This window comes from Neophocaena asiaeorientalis, unplaced genomic scaffold (assembly GCF_003031525.2).
Source record: "Neophocaena asiaeorientalis asiaeorientalis breed wild unplaced genomic scaffold, Neophocaena_asiaeorientalis_V1.1 scaffold167, whole genome shotgun sequence".
NCBI classification, from domain to species: Eukaryota; Metazoa; Chordata; class Mammalia; order Artiodactyla; family Phocoenidae; genus Neophocaena; species Neophocaena asiaeorientalis.
This window is the reverse complement of record NW_020175022.1, coordinates 370,462-384,533: the sequence shown is the minus strand read 5'-3', so window position 1 is coordinate 384,533 and position 14,072 is coordinate 370,462. Positions and strand designations below refer to the sequence as shown.

General features: G+C 45.7%; 1 protein-coding gene across 1 annotated transcript; it reads right to left on the bottom strand.

The window, feature by feature from the left end:
* Positions 1 to 1,184: 1,184 nt before the first annotated feature.
* S100A10 (S100 calcium binding protein A10) lies at positions 1,185 to 11,859 on the bottom strand. Its single transcript, XM_024762913.1, has 3 exons — positions 11,661 to 11,859; positions 4,533 to 4,685; positions 1,185 to 1,597 (listed from the first exon to the last, which is right to left on the bottom strand). The coding sequence occupies exons 2-3, from the start codon at positions 4,662 to 4,664 to the stop codon at positions 1,436 to 1,438; spliced, it is 294 nt and encodes a 97-aa protein (XP_024618681.1). The 5' UTR covers positions 4,665 to 4,685; positions 11,661 to 11,859; the 3' UTR covers positions 1,185 to 1,435.
* Between the last annotated feature and the right edge of the window lie 2,213 nt (positions 11,860 to 14,072).

Genomic DNA, 14,072 nt, shown 5'->3' with positions numbered 1-14,072 from the left:
GGTTGTGTGGTTCTGGAGCTGCTAGCTTTAGCGACGGCTTCCCAGTTCAGCAGGCAGCTTCCTGAGCCAGCAGTTCCCTTGGGGGCCCAGTTCTATAGCACGGATTTGGGAATCACTCCTCGAGTCAGTTCTTTAGCTAGCCAACTCCGCTCCTCCATTTAATATCTTGTAGTAAATCCCTCTCTTTGTAAACCTGCTGACTGATATAACTCTATAGCAGCAAAGCTATCTGTTAACTATAGCTAACAAGATAAGTTGTCTTACCTTGTTCATCTGTTGGCTGAGACAAAATAAAATGGTTGGAATTTTATCTTTGGCCTTGATTTTATTACAGATATCCTTTCCCCAAAGATAGTTTTGGACTGTCCTGTTCCCTTTTGCATGCTTTTCCTTGTGATGGTGGATGACCTTATATTGAACTTTCCCCCAGAGTTATATTGATGTTTCCATCTTCATTGCCCTATTTAATTGGGACAATTTCATGTGCCAATTAATACCTCATCCCTCCATAAAAATATAGAATACTGTATTATTAATAAGCATAGCTATTTAATAATAGCTATGGAATGCCTATCTGCTGAAGCTTGTAACAGACACAGAAAGGGCTGGGAGAAACATTCTGCTATTTATCAAGACATAAGTACTGGCATTTCATTTTCAACAAAAAAGCACTACCCCGTTATATTATAAATCATGGCTAGCCTATTTCCTGACATCTTAGTACACTCATGGCATCTCATGACAGCTCTAAAAATGTTAACGTTATATTGTTAGAGGCATCGCACTGGACTGATTTTGATTAGTTGTCTTATGGAACTATTCTTACCCTAGTTTGCCGAAACTTTGCTATGAAAAATGGACTCAGACATCTCAGGCATACAAAGTGCTGGTTGGAAAGGCACTGATTTAACTGGGCAGGACTATGCTCAGGAATTATAAAGGTGGAATATACCCTGAAGTGCCTTCTTTTAATCCTTGGAGTTGTTGTCCTTCAGCTAGGAACAGCTACAGGGCAGATCAATTTGAGAAGTTAGACCCCAAGCCTGAGTGGAGAGTGCTTTCCCATTTTGCAGGTTCTGTGGAAAGAGCTCTGCCTTGCGCTAGATGCTTAAGGGCACGTGGGCTCTTTGCGAATGAAGCAGGGAACAAACATTTCTGAAGAAGAACAAACATTCTGTCTCAAATTCAGAACTAAAAAAGGAATTTGTTTATTGAGGGCAAGGGGATGCAAGCAATATAAAAATCAAAAGCTTATCTGACTTTAATTGACTTTTCTTTCTCTGCTTCTCAAGGTGGAGTTGGATTTTATTTGTACATTTTCTAAGGGTCCCCATCTGCTCAGGAAATCCTTATACAGGGGTAGCTGTAGGGCAGATTCCTTAAGTGACCCTTTATGAGAATTCTTATCAGGGTGGGAGTAATTGCTCAATGCTGCCTACTTCTTTCCCTTCTGCTTCATGTGTACTACAAAATAGTCATTGCACGCGATGGTGAGCCCAGCGATTAGTGAAAAGAAGCTCTGGAAGCCCACTTTGCCGTCTCGGCACTGGTCCAGGTCCTTCATTATTTTGTCCACAGCCAGAGGGTCTTTTTGATTCTGAAAAAAAAAAGACAGAGGCAAGAAATACGAGTCAATGGTTGCAATGACGAGCTTCTTTGATTTGTACTGCTGACAGCTATATATATATAATCTCCTAATTATTTGAATTCTTGCTTTAGGTCATAGTGATCTTTGGAGGTCGTCTAAATGTATTTTTCAGAAATTCAGAGCATTTCAGTAAATTCATATTTATTTCAAGCTAGGAAAGAGGTTTCCATGGCACTCTTTTATATAACTCCACTCTTTTATATAACTCAGGGACTAGAAACAGCCTATTTCTAGAAAGAGGAGATTCAGTGCCAGAGAAGGGAGACTCACGACTCTGAACTCTCAGTCCACTTAGAAACCAGCATGGCCTTCTGACATGCTTTACTTACAGTCCAACTGTTACAATTTTCAAAATCACAAAATTCTGTCTGAGAACCACCCCAAATTCCCCCATTTTTTAGTTTAAACTTATATTCTCTTGACAAGCTTTCATTCCTGATAGCATGGTCAAGTCCTTAAAGAAGGAAACTCCTATGAAAGACCTCATGCAATTATTTAGGGAGTAAATTTCAGATCATTGTCCTATGGATTTTAAAGAGGTGTTAATGATGCCCTGGGGTGTGTTAGGTTTAAAGAGTTCAGGCAGATGGTCCTCATTTCTTGGCACAGCTGAGGCCAGTCTAGGGTGGCTTCATATCATATTAGCCAGGTGACCTAGAGTAAGTCACACAGCATGGTGGGCCTTCGTGTAACAACTAAGAATTGAGGTTGGACTAGAGTGTTTCTAAGATTGCTTCTGTTCTTAATAAGTTGGTCAATCTATGCCATCCTATACTCTTTGCTGGATGTACTCTTTGTTTTACACTGGATGTACTTCAAAAGCAGTATGTGTGATGGAGTTATAAAACTCCCCATGATTCTCAATGCCTAGCATGAATACATAAAACTAAGATGAGCAGGTAAGATCCCCTTTGTTTTTTCTTTTACTCTGTTTTCAAGGTGATTGGCTTGATCATTCCTTTTCGTAGTGATGATGATTAGAAGTGGGAAAGTGTGGTTTCTCCTGTAGAGTCCATGCCATCAACCAGAGGGAAATATGCCCCTTTACAGGTATTAAAGGACTCAGGTAAAATATTTATGAATTTCATTGATTGTATAAATGAGTCAGGGAACTGATACTCAGTGTCTCAAGTGTGCTGGATGTTTATAAACTGCACTCAGAAATCCCTTAAGGTAAAGCAGCAGCATTTCCTACACGCCCTAAGCAATCAACTATAACCTGTCTGTGCAGCTACCTCTGCTTTTGGTGGGTTTCAGTTAATTCTGGCCTTAACCCCAGCTTCCTGGCCGTGGTCAGGAATGAAATTTGGATGACGTAAGGGGTCAACTTTAGAAACAAAATGATCTGTGAATGCAGCGAGTGTGGGTGTGCTTGGAATTATGACCCCATGCTTAGAATAAATTATACTGCCACGTTCAGTACTCGTTACTGAACACTTTATGTTTACCAAGCCACAAAGCCTTTAGGGAGGAAGGATCTTCGTCTCATGTGATATCATCCTGGCTTCTAACTTGTGCAACAACACAATTAATGAGTGTTCAGAAGTAGACCGAGAACGCCTTTGTTTGTGTGATGGGCAGGTTTACAATGAGCACATTTTGTCCTTGAATTTTATGCTTGCCTGGAAGGATCACAGAAAGTGAAAGTGGTCTTGGAGAGAATCATGTCCAGCCTCTCATTTTCCAGAGGCAGGAACTGAGGCACAGAAAGCTGAAGCAACCTTCCCAGTTAGGGTCCTGGTCTGGGGCTCTATCACAGAACTGTACAAAAGCAGAACAACAGTATCCTCTAACTCATTCTGGGATAGAATTGTGGTAACTGCAGCTCTGAGATACTAGTTAAGCTATTTATATCTGTTTATCTGACTGGTATTGATAACATGTAAATCATCATGTACTACAAAACCCTATGTTTAATGAGTCAGGAGTCAGGGGCTTGATTAATGCTGTTTACCAGGCAGATGACAAGAGGCAGAACCCTGTCTTTTACCATCTCCTCCCTTCACCCTTTAGAGGCTAATGCACACCAAACACAGTGCTGATCCCTTCAAATGACTCTGGCTGTGGCAGGGAGAGAAGGGCCTGCATTTCAATCTAATATTTTGTTAGGCAATGTTTCATCTTCAGTGAAACGCAACAGCCGTCTCTTGAGGGCCTATGATGTAAAAGGGCAACTGTGCCTTGTTGCCTAATGTCCTGAGTGATGTATCTGAGCTCATGGCAGATCCTCTTCTGGTCTTCACGGACCCCTCGATCTGTCAAAGGTGAGGCATAAACTCAAACTGTGCTCCTGTCTCATTGCATTTTCAATGTGAAAAGAAGTTATTTCTGGAGTGCCGCTTGGCACTCATTCAGCAGATACTTGACACCGTTGCTTTGGAGCAGTGTTGGAAAAAAATTTTAAAGCCTTTATCTAAAGGGATTTAATTTAAGAAGGGAGATTCAAGTTGCTCTAAGTGGATGTGACCAGGATGTGGTACCTCCAGTGCCAGGTTTATGGACCTGAGGGCAACAAGGCAACCTGGTTGATTACTCTGGTGAAAGGCCTTCTTTCCTGCAACTCTGTCTCAATGGACACAGATGACTCCAGATGGATTCCTTCTAACACCTCGCATTATGGTGATTTGTGTGTAGTCTCATTTCACTTCCAAACTGTAAGCTCCTTGAGGGCAGGGGCTGTGTCTTCTTTACCTTCTGTTTCCTCCCCTAGTATCTTACAAACAGTAGGCATTCAATAATGTTTAATAAGCAAATGAATGAAAACATCTTTCTAGTAGTGACTTCCACAGGGAAGGGCTGGAAAGAGGAAGGGAAAGGAACTAGGGCCCAGAAGCATTGATTTTTACATCTGGTTCTGGTTCTTTCTGAGCCTTTCAACACTTACTTCCAAAAATCCAGGGAACTCCTTTTCCATGAGTACTCTCAGGTCCTCCTTTGTTAAGTAGCCTTTATCCCCAGCAAACTTGTGAAATGTGAACATCATGGTTTCCATGGCGTGTTCCATTTGAGAGGGCATTTTGGTGAGGTCTGTTGGAACCTATTAAAGGATGTAAAGAAACAATTTACATTAACTTTTAAGCGACATGAATTACCAGTCTTTTGAGAATGATTGGAAGAGGGTGATAAGCTCATTCATTCAATCCTTTTCAGCTGTAAAATTCAATGACTATAAGGACCAGTTCACTCAGGTTTTATGCCTCCTGCTGATGGAAATAGGCAGTTTAGGTATTGGTGCTCTGAATAAGGGATTTATCTAGTTGTCTGCTAATTTTGCATAAATCACCTAATGAAGAATAAAAACACTAATTATTTGGAAAAGCAAGATCAGTGCCCCTCCTTTTAACTGACAAAGCACCTACTGAAAGAACAGACGTTTCTCTGTTTCTTTTAGCGCTGGTAAATGGGACTCTTCAATATGGATATGGCTGAATACCAACAACCCACACAATCAAGCCTGGTTAATATAAAAACTTCAACTCTCCAAGCTTAACTAGGTAACCTTGTTCAGTCATTCTAGGGTTTAGAAATCTGCTTAAAAATGAATTTTGTCTCCTGAGCATGTATTGGCCTCACTGTGTGGCTTGCGGGATCTTAGTTCCCCGACCGGAACTGAACACAGGCCACTGCAATGAAAGTGCTGAGTCCTAACCACTGGACTGCCAGGGAATTCCATGTATTCTTTACTAAAGTTCTGAACTTGTTAGTGATTGTAACAAAGACATTTGCATCTTTGGTAGTAACATGCTGTTGCCCTACCCAAATAAAAGCTACCCAAAGCCCATTATCTACTTCCTTGAGAAGGAACAAGTAATAGTATATCCCAATTCCTTTGGGGATCTAATATACTTTTGGCAGCACTAGACAAAAGAGCTACTCTCACAGTCTGGGGTGCAGTGGGAAAGGAAGAGCTTTTCATTGTGAATAGTTTAAAACAAAGGTAAGGGACATCCCTGGTAGTGCAGTGGTTAAGAATCCACCTACCAATGCAGGGGACGCGGGTTCGAACCCTGGTCTGGGAATATCCCACATGCCGTGGAGCAACTAAGCCTGTTTGCCACAACTACTGAGACTGTGTGCCACAAGTACTGAAGCCCACACACCTAGAGCCCGTGCTCCGCAACAAGAGAAGCCACTGCAGTGGGAAGCCCATGCACTGCAACGAAGAGTAGCCCCGCTCACTGCAACTAGAGAAAGCCCACCCGCAGCAATGAAGACCCAACACAGCCAATAAATAAATAAATAAATAAATTTAATTTTAAAAAAAGAAAGGAAAGGATGTGTCAGATCATTATATTCAGGTATAATAATCTAGGGGCATATGTCTCATCAAGACCCAATGCCTGGTACTTAATAGGAGCCCAGTGAATTTTGCTTAACTGGAGGGCATGCTTTAGCCAGAATGGAATAGCTTTGGCTAACACCACCTAAAATCACTACTGGATAGGAAACAGGTGAATTTGAATTGAGACTGTAATATACCACTCAAAAAAAAAAAACACAAAAAAACCCGTCAAGAATAAGTTTAGAGCAGAGATTGAAGGAGAGGCTGGCAACTTCCCCTGAAGAGTCTCAGTAGGAACCGGAGACATGCTTTCAGTCTGGTTCCTTCCGCTGACACATGCATACTCAACACAGATCCGTAAATGCTGTCTGTTACAGAGAAGGTGGAGCTGGTAAACATGAGGATTGAAAAATTACACTTTAAGAGTCAAAAGTTCTACCCCTTAATCCCCAGAAAAGTACAGAAATCAGCATGCCAAAGAATGCTATACTCTAGAGAATGCTATAAACCAGAATCTGGCATGATTCATCTGGAAAGCAGTTCTCTTGGAGAGAGCAGCCAATTCAAGGTCCACTGTGGGATGAATTCCAGGGGAACCACACCCTTTCCCCTCTCTCCTGACACAGCCAGGATCTGGCTTCAGATGGCAGTGGGCTTAGAGGGAGTCAGCCTTGCCTGGATTGGCTCTGGAAGTCCAGCAACATAAGAGAACTGAACTGAATGAGTCATCTATGGGAGAAGGCTGTGGCATCCCACCCCAGTTCTGAAATATCTCAGGAAAGGAGTCAGCCACCACAGAGGTTTAAAAATACCCGTGCCCAAGCTCAAGTGGCAGAGCACTTCACAACAAATGCCCAAAGATCCCAGATACTGGAACTGGCTGTGGGACACCTAGTTCACATTCTTCACAGGGCAGAGCAGAAGGAAAATGCACTGCAAAGCCAGAGAAGTAAGAAAGGGAATACAGCAGGGTAAGGACCCCTAAAATAGGAAACAGGCTAATTTAGGAACCTCTAAGAAATACAACTTGTAAGCTGAGGAAGTCCTGGCCACCCCTGAATACCTTCTTCAAGAGAGTGAGGCCAGTCTTCCTCTAGTGAGCACTCAGGTCACTCCAAACCCACCCCGGGATTGTCTATGCTCATTATGAAGTTACAGAGCTTTCCTGCCCCACTGGATCTCCCTCTGCTGTTTACTCAGCACATGGGCTGTGGACACAGCAGTCAGCACAGACTCCCTGTTTGTTCTGCAATAAGAATGTAGATCAGGGGCTACTCAGGAGATCTAAGGTTGTGAAAGTGAAAACAGCTTTGAAAACCAGAGATGACCACCCTCTCATCAGTAACCAGGGCCCCTGAGGGCACTGACCTGTGCTACGAGCAAGTTATTCCGTTTTGAAGGTGAAGCAAGTACACTGGTTTTAAAGTAAGATGAAGGAAAAGGGGAAGATGTGATTAATACTGTTCTTTCGGCTAGTGGATGAATCATACAGCTCTTCCAGAGTGCAGCGGTTGACCTACTGAGTCAGCCTGCCTGGCCCTCCCATTTTGGGCGGGGCTTGCCCGGCCTGGGCTGACGGAAGCACTGACCATTGGTTGCTAAAGCAGCAAGCAGTTCAGGGACTTGAGTTCGCCGTTTCCACCGCCCCAGAAGAGTCCCACCCCGGGACTCTATAGCTTCTGGCTCGGAAACACTTCCAATGGATAGCCTTGGGCCTGGGGTTGAGAGGCCGCAGCTTCCTCTCTGTTCCCCAGACAGCCTACTCCAGCACCTGAAACACTCCATCCAATCATTTGCCTGTCTCTCTATCTTAGATTTAAGTTCCTCTAGGTTAAGAACTGTGAATTATTCAGTTCTACCCACTAACAACTAAATAGTGGTTTAGTGTTTGCTAATGAGTGAATGAATCAATCAAACAATTCCCTTGGCTGGAGCTGAGGTGCAGGTGTGATTACCGGGTCTGGGTTGAAACCCTTGAGGCTGGGAGCTCTGTGGGAGGAGGTGAGGGCTGGGAAGGGCCAGGAAAGGGGCGGCCTATGAATGAACCGCAGAGTACATTCCATAGCAGAGTACATTCCATAGCGGAGGAGAAAACGGTGTGTCCTGCTAAACAGGTCTGGTCACCCAACACGACCCGACTTTTCTTTCTCTTCTCACTCTTACCGTTTTCTTGAGTTTTGGTTTATCCCACTTTACTGCTCTCTCACTGTGAGCTCCACAGGCTCTAACTAATTCATCATTCACTCACCTTTTATTGAATCATTTTATTCTGATGTCTGTGTATCTCCTACACAGGTCTGAAAAGTGGAAGCTCACGTGTCTTTCTTTGTGTAGTTTTCTCTTCCGAAAAGAATTCTGAGCTTTACAAATTTACAGTAGTGGGAATTCAATTTTCCATTTTTTCTGTTCCTTCACCAAGCACCTACTTTGCATGACCCTGTCACGGTGTTAGGCACACGTGGATGTGCTCTCCACCACCTCTGTCCCGTGATGCTTGCCTCTGGGGAGTTTACCAGCTAAGGTCATACTATTTTAAAATATGTCCTGAATTCTAGTTAACTGTGTTTGTTTCTTTCCACACTAAACTGTGGGCTCCAGTAGCAGGGTCACATAAGCTAGCACCCTGTCCTCAGAGCCTGCTCAATGAATCAGTAAGAAGGAAATTGACAATAATGTAAATTTTGATCCTTCTGGGAGTAGCAGGGAAGTAGGAGGCCTCCATAGAAAAGTGTCTGCTCCTAAGTAATACCAAATGTTTGCTCTGGACCCATGCCCAGATCCAGGCCATAATTTCAAAAAGGAGACTTCCAAAGAGCAAGAAGTCTGATCTACTTTGCTCTTTTGTGTCTTGTCCATACCCTACTTTTCTTACAGCCCACCCAGAAAACAACTGGCAGAATGTCGGTAAAAACAAACATCTGTTATCTAAAATGTGTTTTAGGTTTCCTTCCTTTTGCTTTGAGGAATTTAAAAAGAAAAAAATTGGGGGGGTGGGATGGGGAATTGAACCCAGAAGGCATTCTTGATTTGATCTCTAAAAGGAATTCAGAAGAAGTGAGTGGAAGCAATGAATCTGATCCAGGCTGTCTCTCCCCTTTCACCAAACGTAAAACTTTCCCACTAAAAAAAGTGAGCAGCAAAAGAAAAGCTCCAGATGCAATTCAATAGGAGAACTCTGAAGCCATCTCTACCCTAAAAGAGTACATCCAGTTTTCCTCGAAGAGTTGTCAGGCATCACCAGAACTGGCAAACAATAGCTACTGTGACAACTGCTATTAAAACCACTGAAGGGCTAGGAAGTGCTGAAAATTGTTAAAAATAAGCAAATTCATTCTTTTTGCTTTTTTTTTTTTTGCGGTACGTGGGCCTCTCACTGTTGTGGCCTCTCCCGTTGCGGAGCACAGGCTCCGGATGCGCAGGCTCAGTGGCCATGGCTCACGGGCCCAGCCGCTCTGCGGCATGTGGGATCTTCCCGGACCAGGGCACGAACCCGTGTCCCCTGCATCGGCAGGCGGACTCTCAACCACTGCGCCACCAGGAAAGCCCTCTTTTTGCTTTTGATGTGAGATTCCTAAATTGTTGAGTCCCGGGAAAATGAGAAGCTTAAGAAAGATCCTAAAAAAAAGATCAGTCTAGCTTTCCCAGCACTCTGAGGGCTAATGTGCACATTATAACTCTGAAAGGATTCCATTGTTTCCCTCAACTTTAAAAGACTAGACTGGATCAAGGCCATACCAAGTGGGTAGTGCTCTAAAAAATTCACATTTTTGGAGCTGTCCATGGAAAGCAAGGAGGCACTCAGTCTCAGCTCCACCTAGCGCAAGGCCTGACCTCACTGGAGTGGCTGCTGGAGAGGCTTGACAGGGGCCAGACATGGAAGGAAAAGTGGCCATCTGCTGTTGTATGCAGGAATAGCCAGGGAAGACCATCACCTAGAAGTCAGGGTGCTATGCTCAGTAGACCCTCAGGAAAATTTGAAGAACCAAAATAATCTCCAAGTGCTGTATCAAGGACCCAGTGAAGAAAGTAGCTTCTGGCTGTCAAGGAAGGAATACATCATTTGGAAGAGATGATTAAATAGAAACTGGAGAGGAACCTGTGGGGGCAGGGCTGATGAAGAAATTCCAAATGAGTTATATGAACTCATTCCTGCCCTAATGCCTGTCATTACCTTTTGCAATTTGCTGAAACACGTTGGAGGCAAAGATCATTGACAGAGTGTTGCGCCTGGCCTCACCTGAGGTGCAGGATATAAAAATCCACTGCTGCAGGTTGAAACTCAGGCTGCAGGGGAAAAAGCATCTGCAGCAACTGCAAACCTCTTAATGGGAAGAGCTACCTCCCAAATAAAGCTGGGGCAGCCTGCCAGCAGGCATACTGGCCGATAACCCAGCAGCAGTTCTGCCACGGCCCTACCAGTCTAACTGCTGTCCTCACCCACAGTTCAGTCAAGAAACCTCTCCTTCAGGTTGCGGGCCAAGTCCTGGTGTGACTCACTTCCTCTTGGAAAATGCCCTCTAAGATGGCACAGTTCCCCATTTCCTTCAGGGAGTGTTCTGTCTGAACCATCTGCAGAGAGAATCTGGAACCATCCGGGCCTCACCCACATGGCCTCACAACTGAGTCACAGGCCGCCACTAGGAGAATCCGGGAGCCCTTTGTGCTAACCACGCCCTGCAGAAAGCTCCCAGCGAAGGGGGTGGGCTTAATGTATTCCAGAGTCTGGCCCAGGGCTCGGCTGCGCCTGGCACAGGGCTTGCTGCTCTGCTTTCCCCACCATCCCGGCCCAACAAGGCAGATTCCGGGTTTCAGTTAGGTGGAGTCCGGCCGCGTCTAGAGAGTGTGGTATCCAGGCCTGGGGGAAGCGCCCCTCCTCTGGCCAGGCTCAAATTGTGACCAGGTACCAACAGCTCATTGCATTGGGACAGATTAGTCTGGGTTAGAAGATCCTTCATTAAGCCTGCTCTTCCTCTATCTCTGTATAGTTCCACTTGTTTAAGACAGCAAGAAGGGATCCCTTTCAGTACAAAAATCACTTCACACAGGTTTCACATGGGCTTCCCTCCCCCTCTTACCCCCACCCCTCAGCAAAACTGCGTTATAAAGAAAACTAATAGACTTTCCTCCCTCGGTCGGCAGTAAGAACCTTCCCGTCTAGCAGACAAACAACAGGAAGCCCAACCTGAAGCATGGGGGAGAGGGGCTGAGGGGTGTCCTTTGGGTAGGGAAACCGCCAGCCCTCCCCAAGCCTGCACGGGCCGTCCATCTAGGAGGTGGCAACGAACATCTGGACAGAGGTCAGCCTGCAGCCGGAGCACACAAAGAAATACGCCGGCCAGGACAGGGGGCCAGAAGCGGGGGTTCGGGTAATTGGGGAGACTAGTCGAAAAGTAGGAAAGTGGGTGTAAAAAAAGATAAACCGAAAGGTAGGAGAGAGCAGACCCCGGGGCAACCAAAACGAAGGTACAGTAGTAAAGGACAAGGGCTCCCTCCCGCCCCCCCCCCCGCGAGGATCTGGGGGGTCGCGCCGGGGCGGGTCGGGGGCGCTGCTCGCCAAGCCAGGGTGTGGCCCAGATACCTCCCCATCCCCAGCTGATCCTCGGCCAGGCTCCCCGGCACCCGGGACACCCGGCGAAGCCAGCCGGGCGAGCCAGAGCCGCCGATGCGGGGGTTTCCACGGGCGCGGGGTCTGGGGCTGGGGACCGCCCGGGAGCGGCGGGCGGAACTCACCGTGGCAGGAGGCGAGGCGGGGACGCTTGGCAGGCGGGGGGGCTCGGCTGGCGGGGACGCGCGGCCAGTGAGCAGAGCGCCGCGGGCTGGGCGCCTTAGTAAGTGGGGGCGGGGAGTGGGGGATGCAGGAGGAGCCTGGGCCGGTGTCAGGGCCTCCGCTCACCCCACCCCTTCTCCTCCCTCTTCTTCCTGCCCCCGCACCTAACACTGACACCCCGGGCGCAGCGCACACACCCTTCTTTCGCTGTGCGGAGGAGCCTCACTCCAGGGCTCCACACCGCCCCCAGTGAGAGCAATACTGTAAACTTCTCTTCCTACTCAAATGCTCTGGAATATTTTAGGACATCCCCACCCTCGGCCATGCCCTTCCTCTCGGGTTTGGTTTTAGAGAGCGAATGAGTGTGCAAATCCAAGAATCCAGCCATTCTGCGGGTGGGGCGCGCTGGCCCAGAACCAGATTGTAAGCGCTCGTCCGTAACCTACAGGTCTAGGAATTATTTTCTAGATGATACTGCAGGGAGGGGCTCGTGGAGTCCTAACGACCGCGAGGGCGTCAGACTTGGTTGATTTCAGATAAGGCCCTAGGAGGTCAGTTGGGAGGGTCTCCAAGGCCTGGGCCCCCAGTCCACGGGCAGCTCTCAGAGAAGGCGGGTTCCCTGCCGGCGCCTGCTCGCGGAGTGGAGGGGGGTGGTTGCCATTTGGTGGCTAGTCAGGTCGAGGGCGTTACAAACCCTTTGTTGAACTGGAGATTTACCCCTCTTAGTGTGAATGGCTTCTGTCGTAGTTGATATTGTTAAAACCTGTTTCAGGGTCTCCTTTTTTTGTCCTGAATTTGGCCTGTTTGGTCCTCAAACTCTTTAGAAGAAATTTAAAGAAAACCTAAGTGTTTCCTAGCTGACGCTATTCCCCCCGCCCTTTTAAAAAAATATTTATTTATTTGGTTGTACCAGGTCTTAGTTGCAGCAGGAGGGCTCCTTAGTTGTGGCACGCATACTGTTAGTTGCGGCCTGCATGTGGGATCTAGTTCCCTGATCAGGAATCTGGGAGCACGGAGACTTATCCACTGCGCCACCAGGAAAGTACCCCTCCCTTTTATTTTAATTGTGGTTTAGGGTTAAATGCAAACTACTAGCAGCTGTTGTTGGAAAAGGGCCCAGTCCCAAGTCTTGGGTTTTCCTTTGTTCCCAGGGGAGGTCCTGGGAGGATCCTTTGAGTGATCCCAAAGGAATGAGCAGACTTGGGGAATCCTCCAAGTGCCTCTAAGTGACTAATCTTGGCTCTTGCCAGGAAAAAACTTGGATTTCAGCTCTCACTCTGCTGGATTCCTGCAACACTGGTGCTGAATGTTCAGGGGGGCACTCCTGCAAAAAACATAGACTTCCTAAATTCTTGCTAGGCCCTAGGTTACAGTCAAGAATGGAGAAAATTCTAGATCCCTTTAGTTCCAGGAAGTATGCAACTGGGTTTAGAATGAGAATACCTGAGTTCCGTATACTATAGACTCCTTATTTGATTTCTTCATTTGATTCACAAACATTTAGGAATGCTTAATGTATGTGCTAGGGCCTGGGGATTCAGAAATCAAAGAATCAGTCCTGTCTCTCAAAGAGCTTCAAATCTTTTTGAAAGATAGATTAGCAAATGGCTAAAATCCAGTGAGCTCAGTGAATGGTAGAGGACACAAAGGGACACTGTGAGAACATTGAGGAGGGGCCTCCAAGTCCCCATGGAATGGTCGCAGAACAATTCCTGGAGGAGAAACATTTGATAGACGTTCTTAAAATAATAATAACGTTTACCATAGGTGATGGTGGCCTCGTAGAAGGAATTTGGGAGTGTTCCTCCCTCTGCTATATTTTGGAAGAGTTTGAGAAGGATAGGTTTTAGCTCATCTCTGAATGTTTGATAGAATTTGCCTGTGAAGCCGTCTGGTCCTGGGCTTTTGTTTGTTGGAAGATTTTTAATCACAGTTTCAATTTCAGTGCTTGTGATTGGTCTGTTCATATTTTCTATTTCTTCCTGATTCAGTCTTGGCAGGTTGTGCATTTCTAAGAATTTGTCCATTTCTTCCAGATTGTCCATTTTATTGGCATAGAGTTGCTTGTAGTAATCTCTCATGATTTTTTTTATTTCTGCAGTGTCAGTTGTTACTTCTCCTTTTTCATTTCTAATTCTATTGATTTGAGTCTTCTCCCTTTTTTTCTTGATGAGTCTGGCTAGTGGTTTATCTATTTTGTTTATCTTCTCAAAGAACCAGCTTTTAGTTTTATTGATCTTTGCTATTGTTTCCTTCTACCTTGACTTTTAAATCTGATTGTAAAAAAGATTACATTCTTTTTGTAGAAGGTTTGGAAAATATACCAATGTATAAAAAGGAAAATAAGATTATTTGTAAACTCATGGACCAAAGAG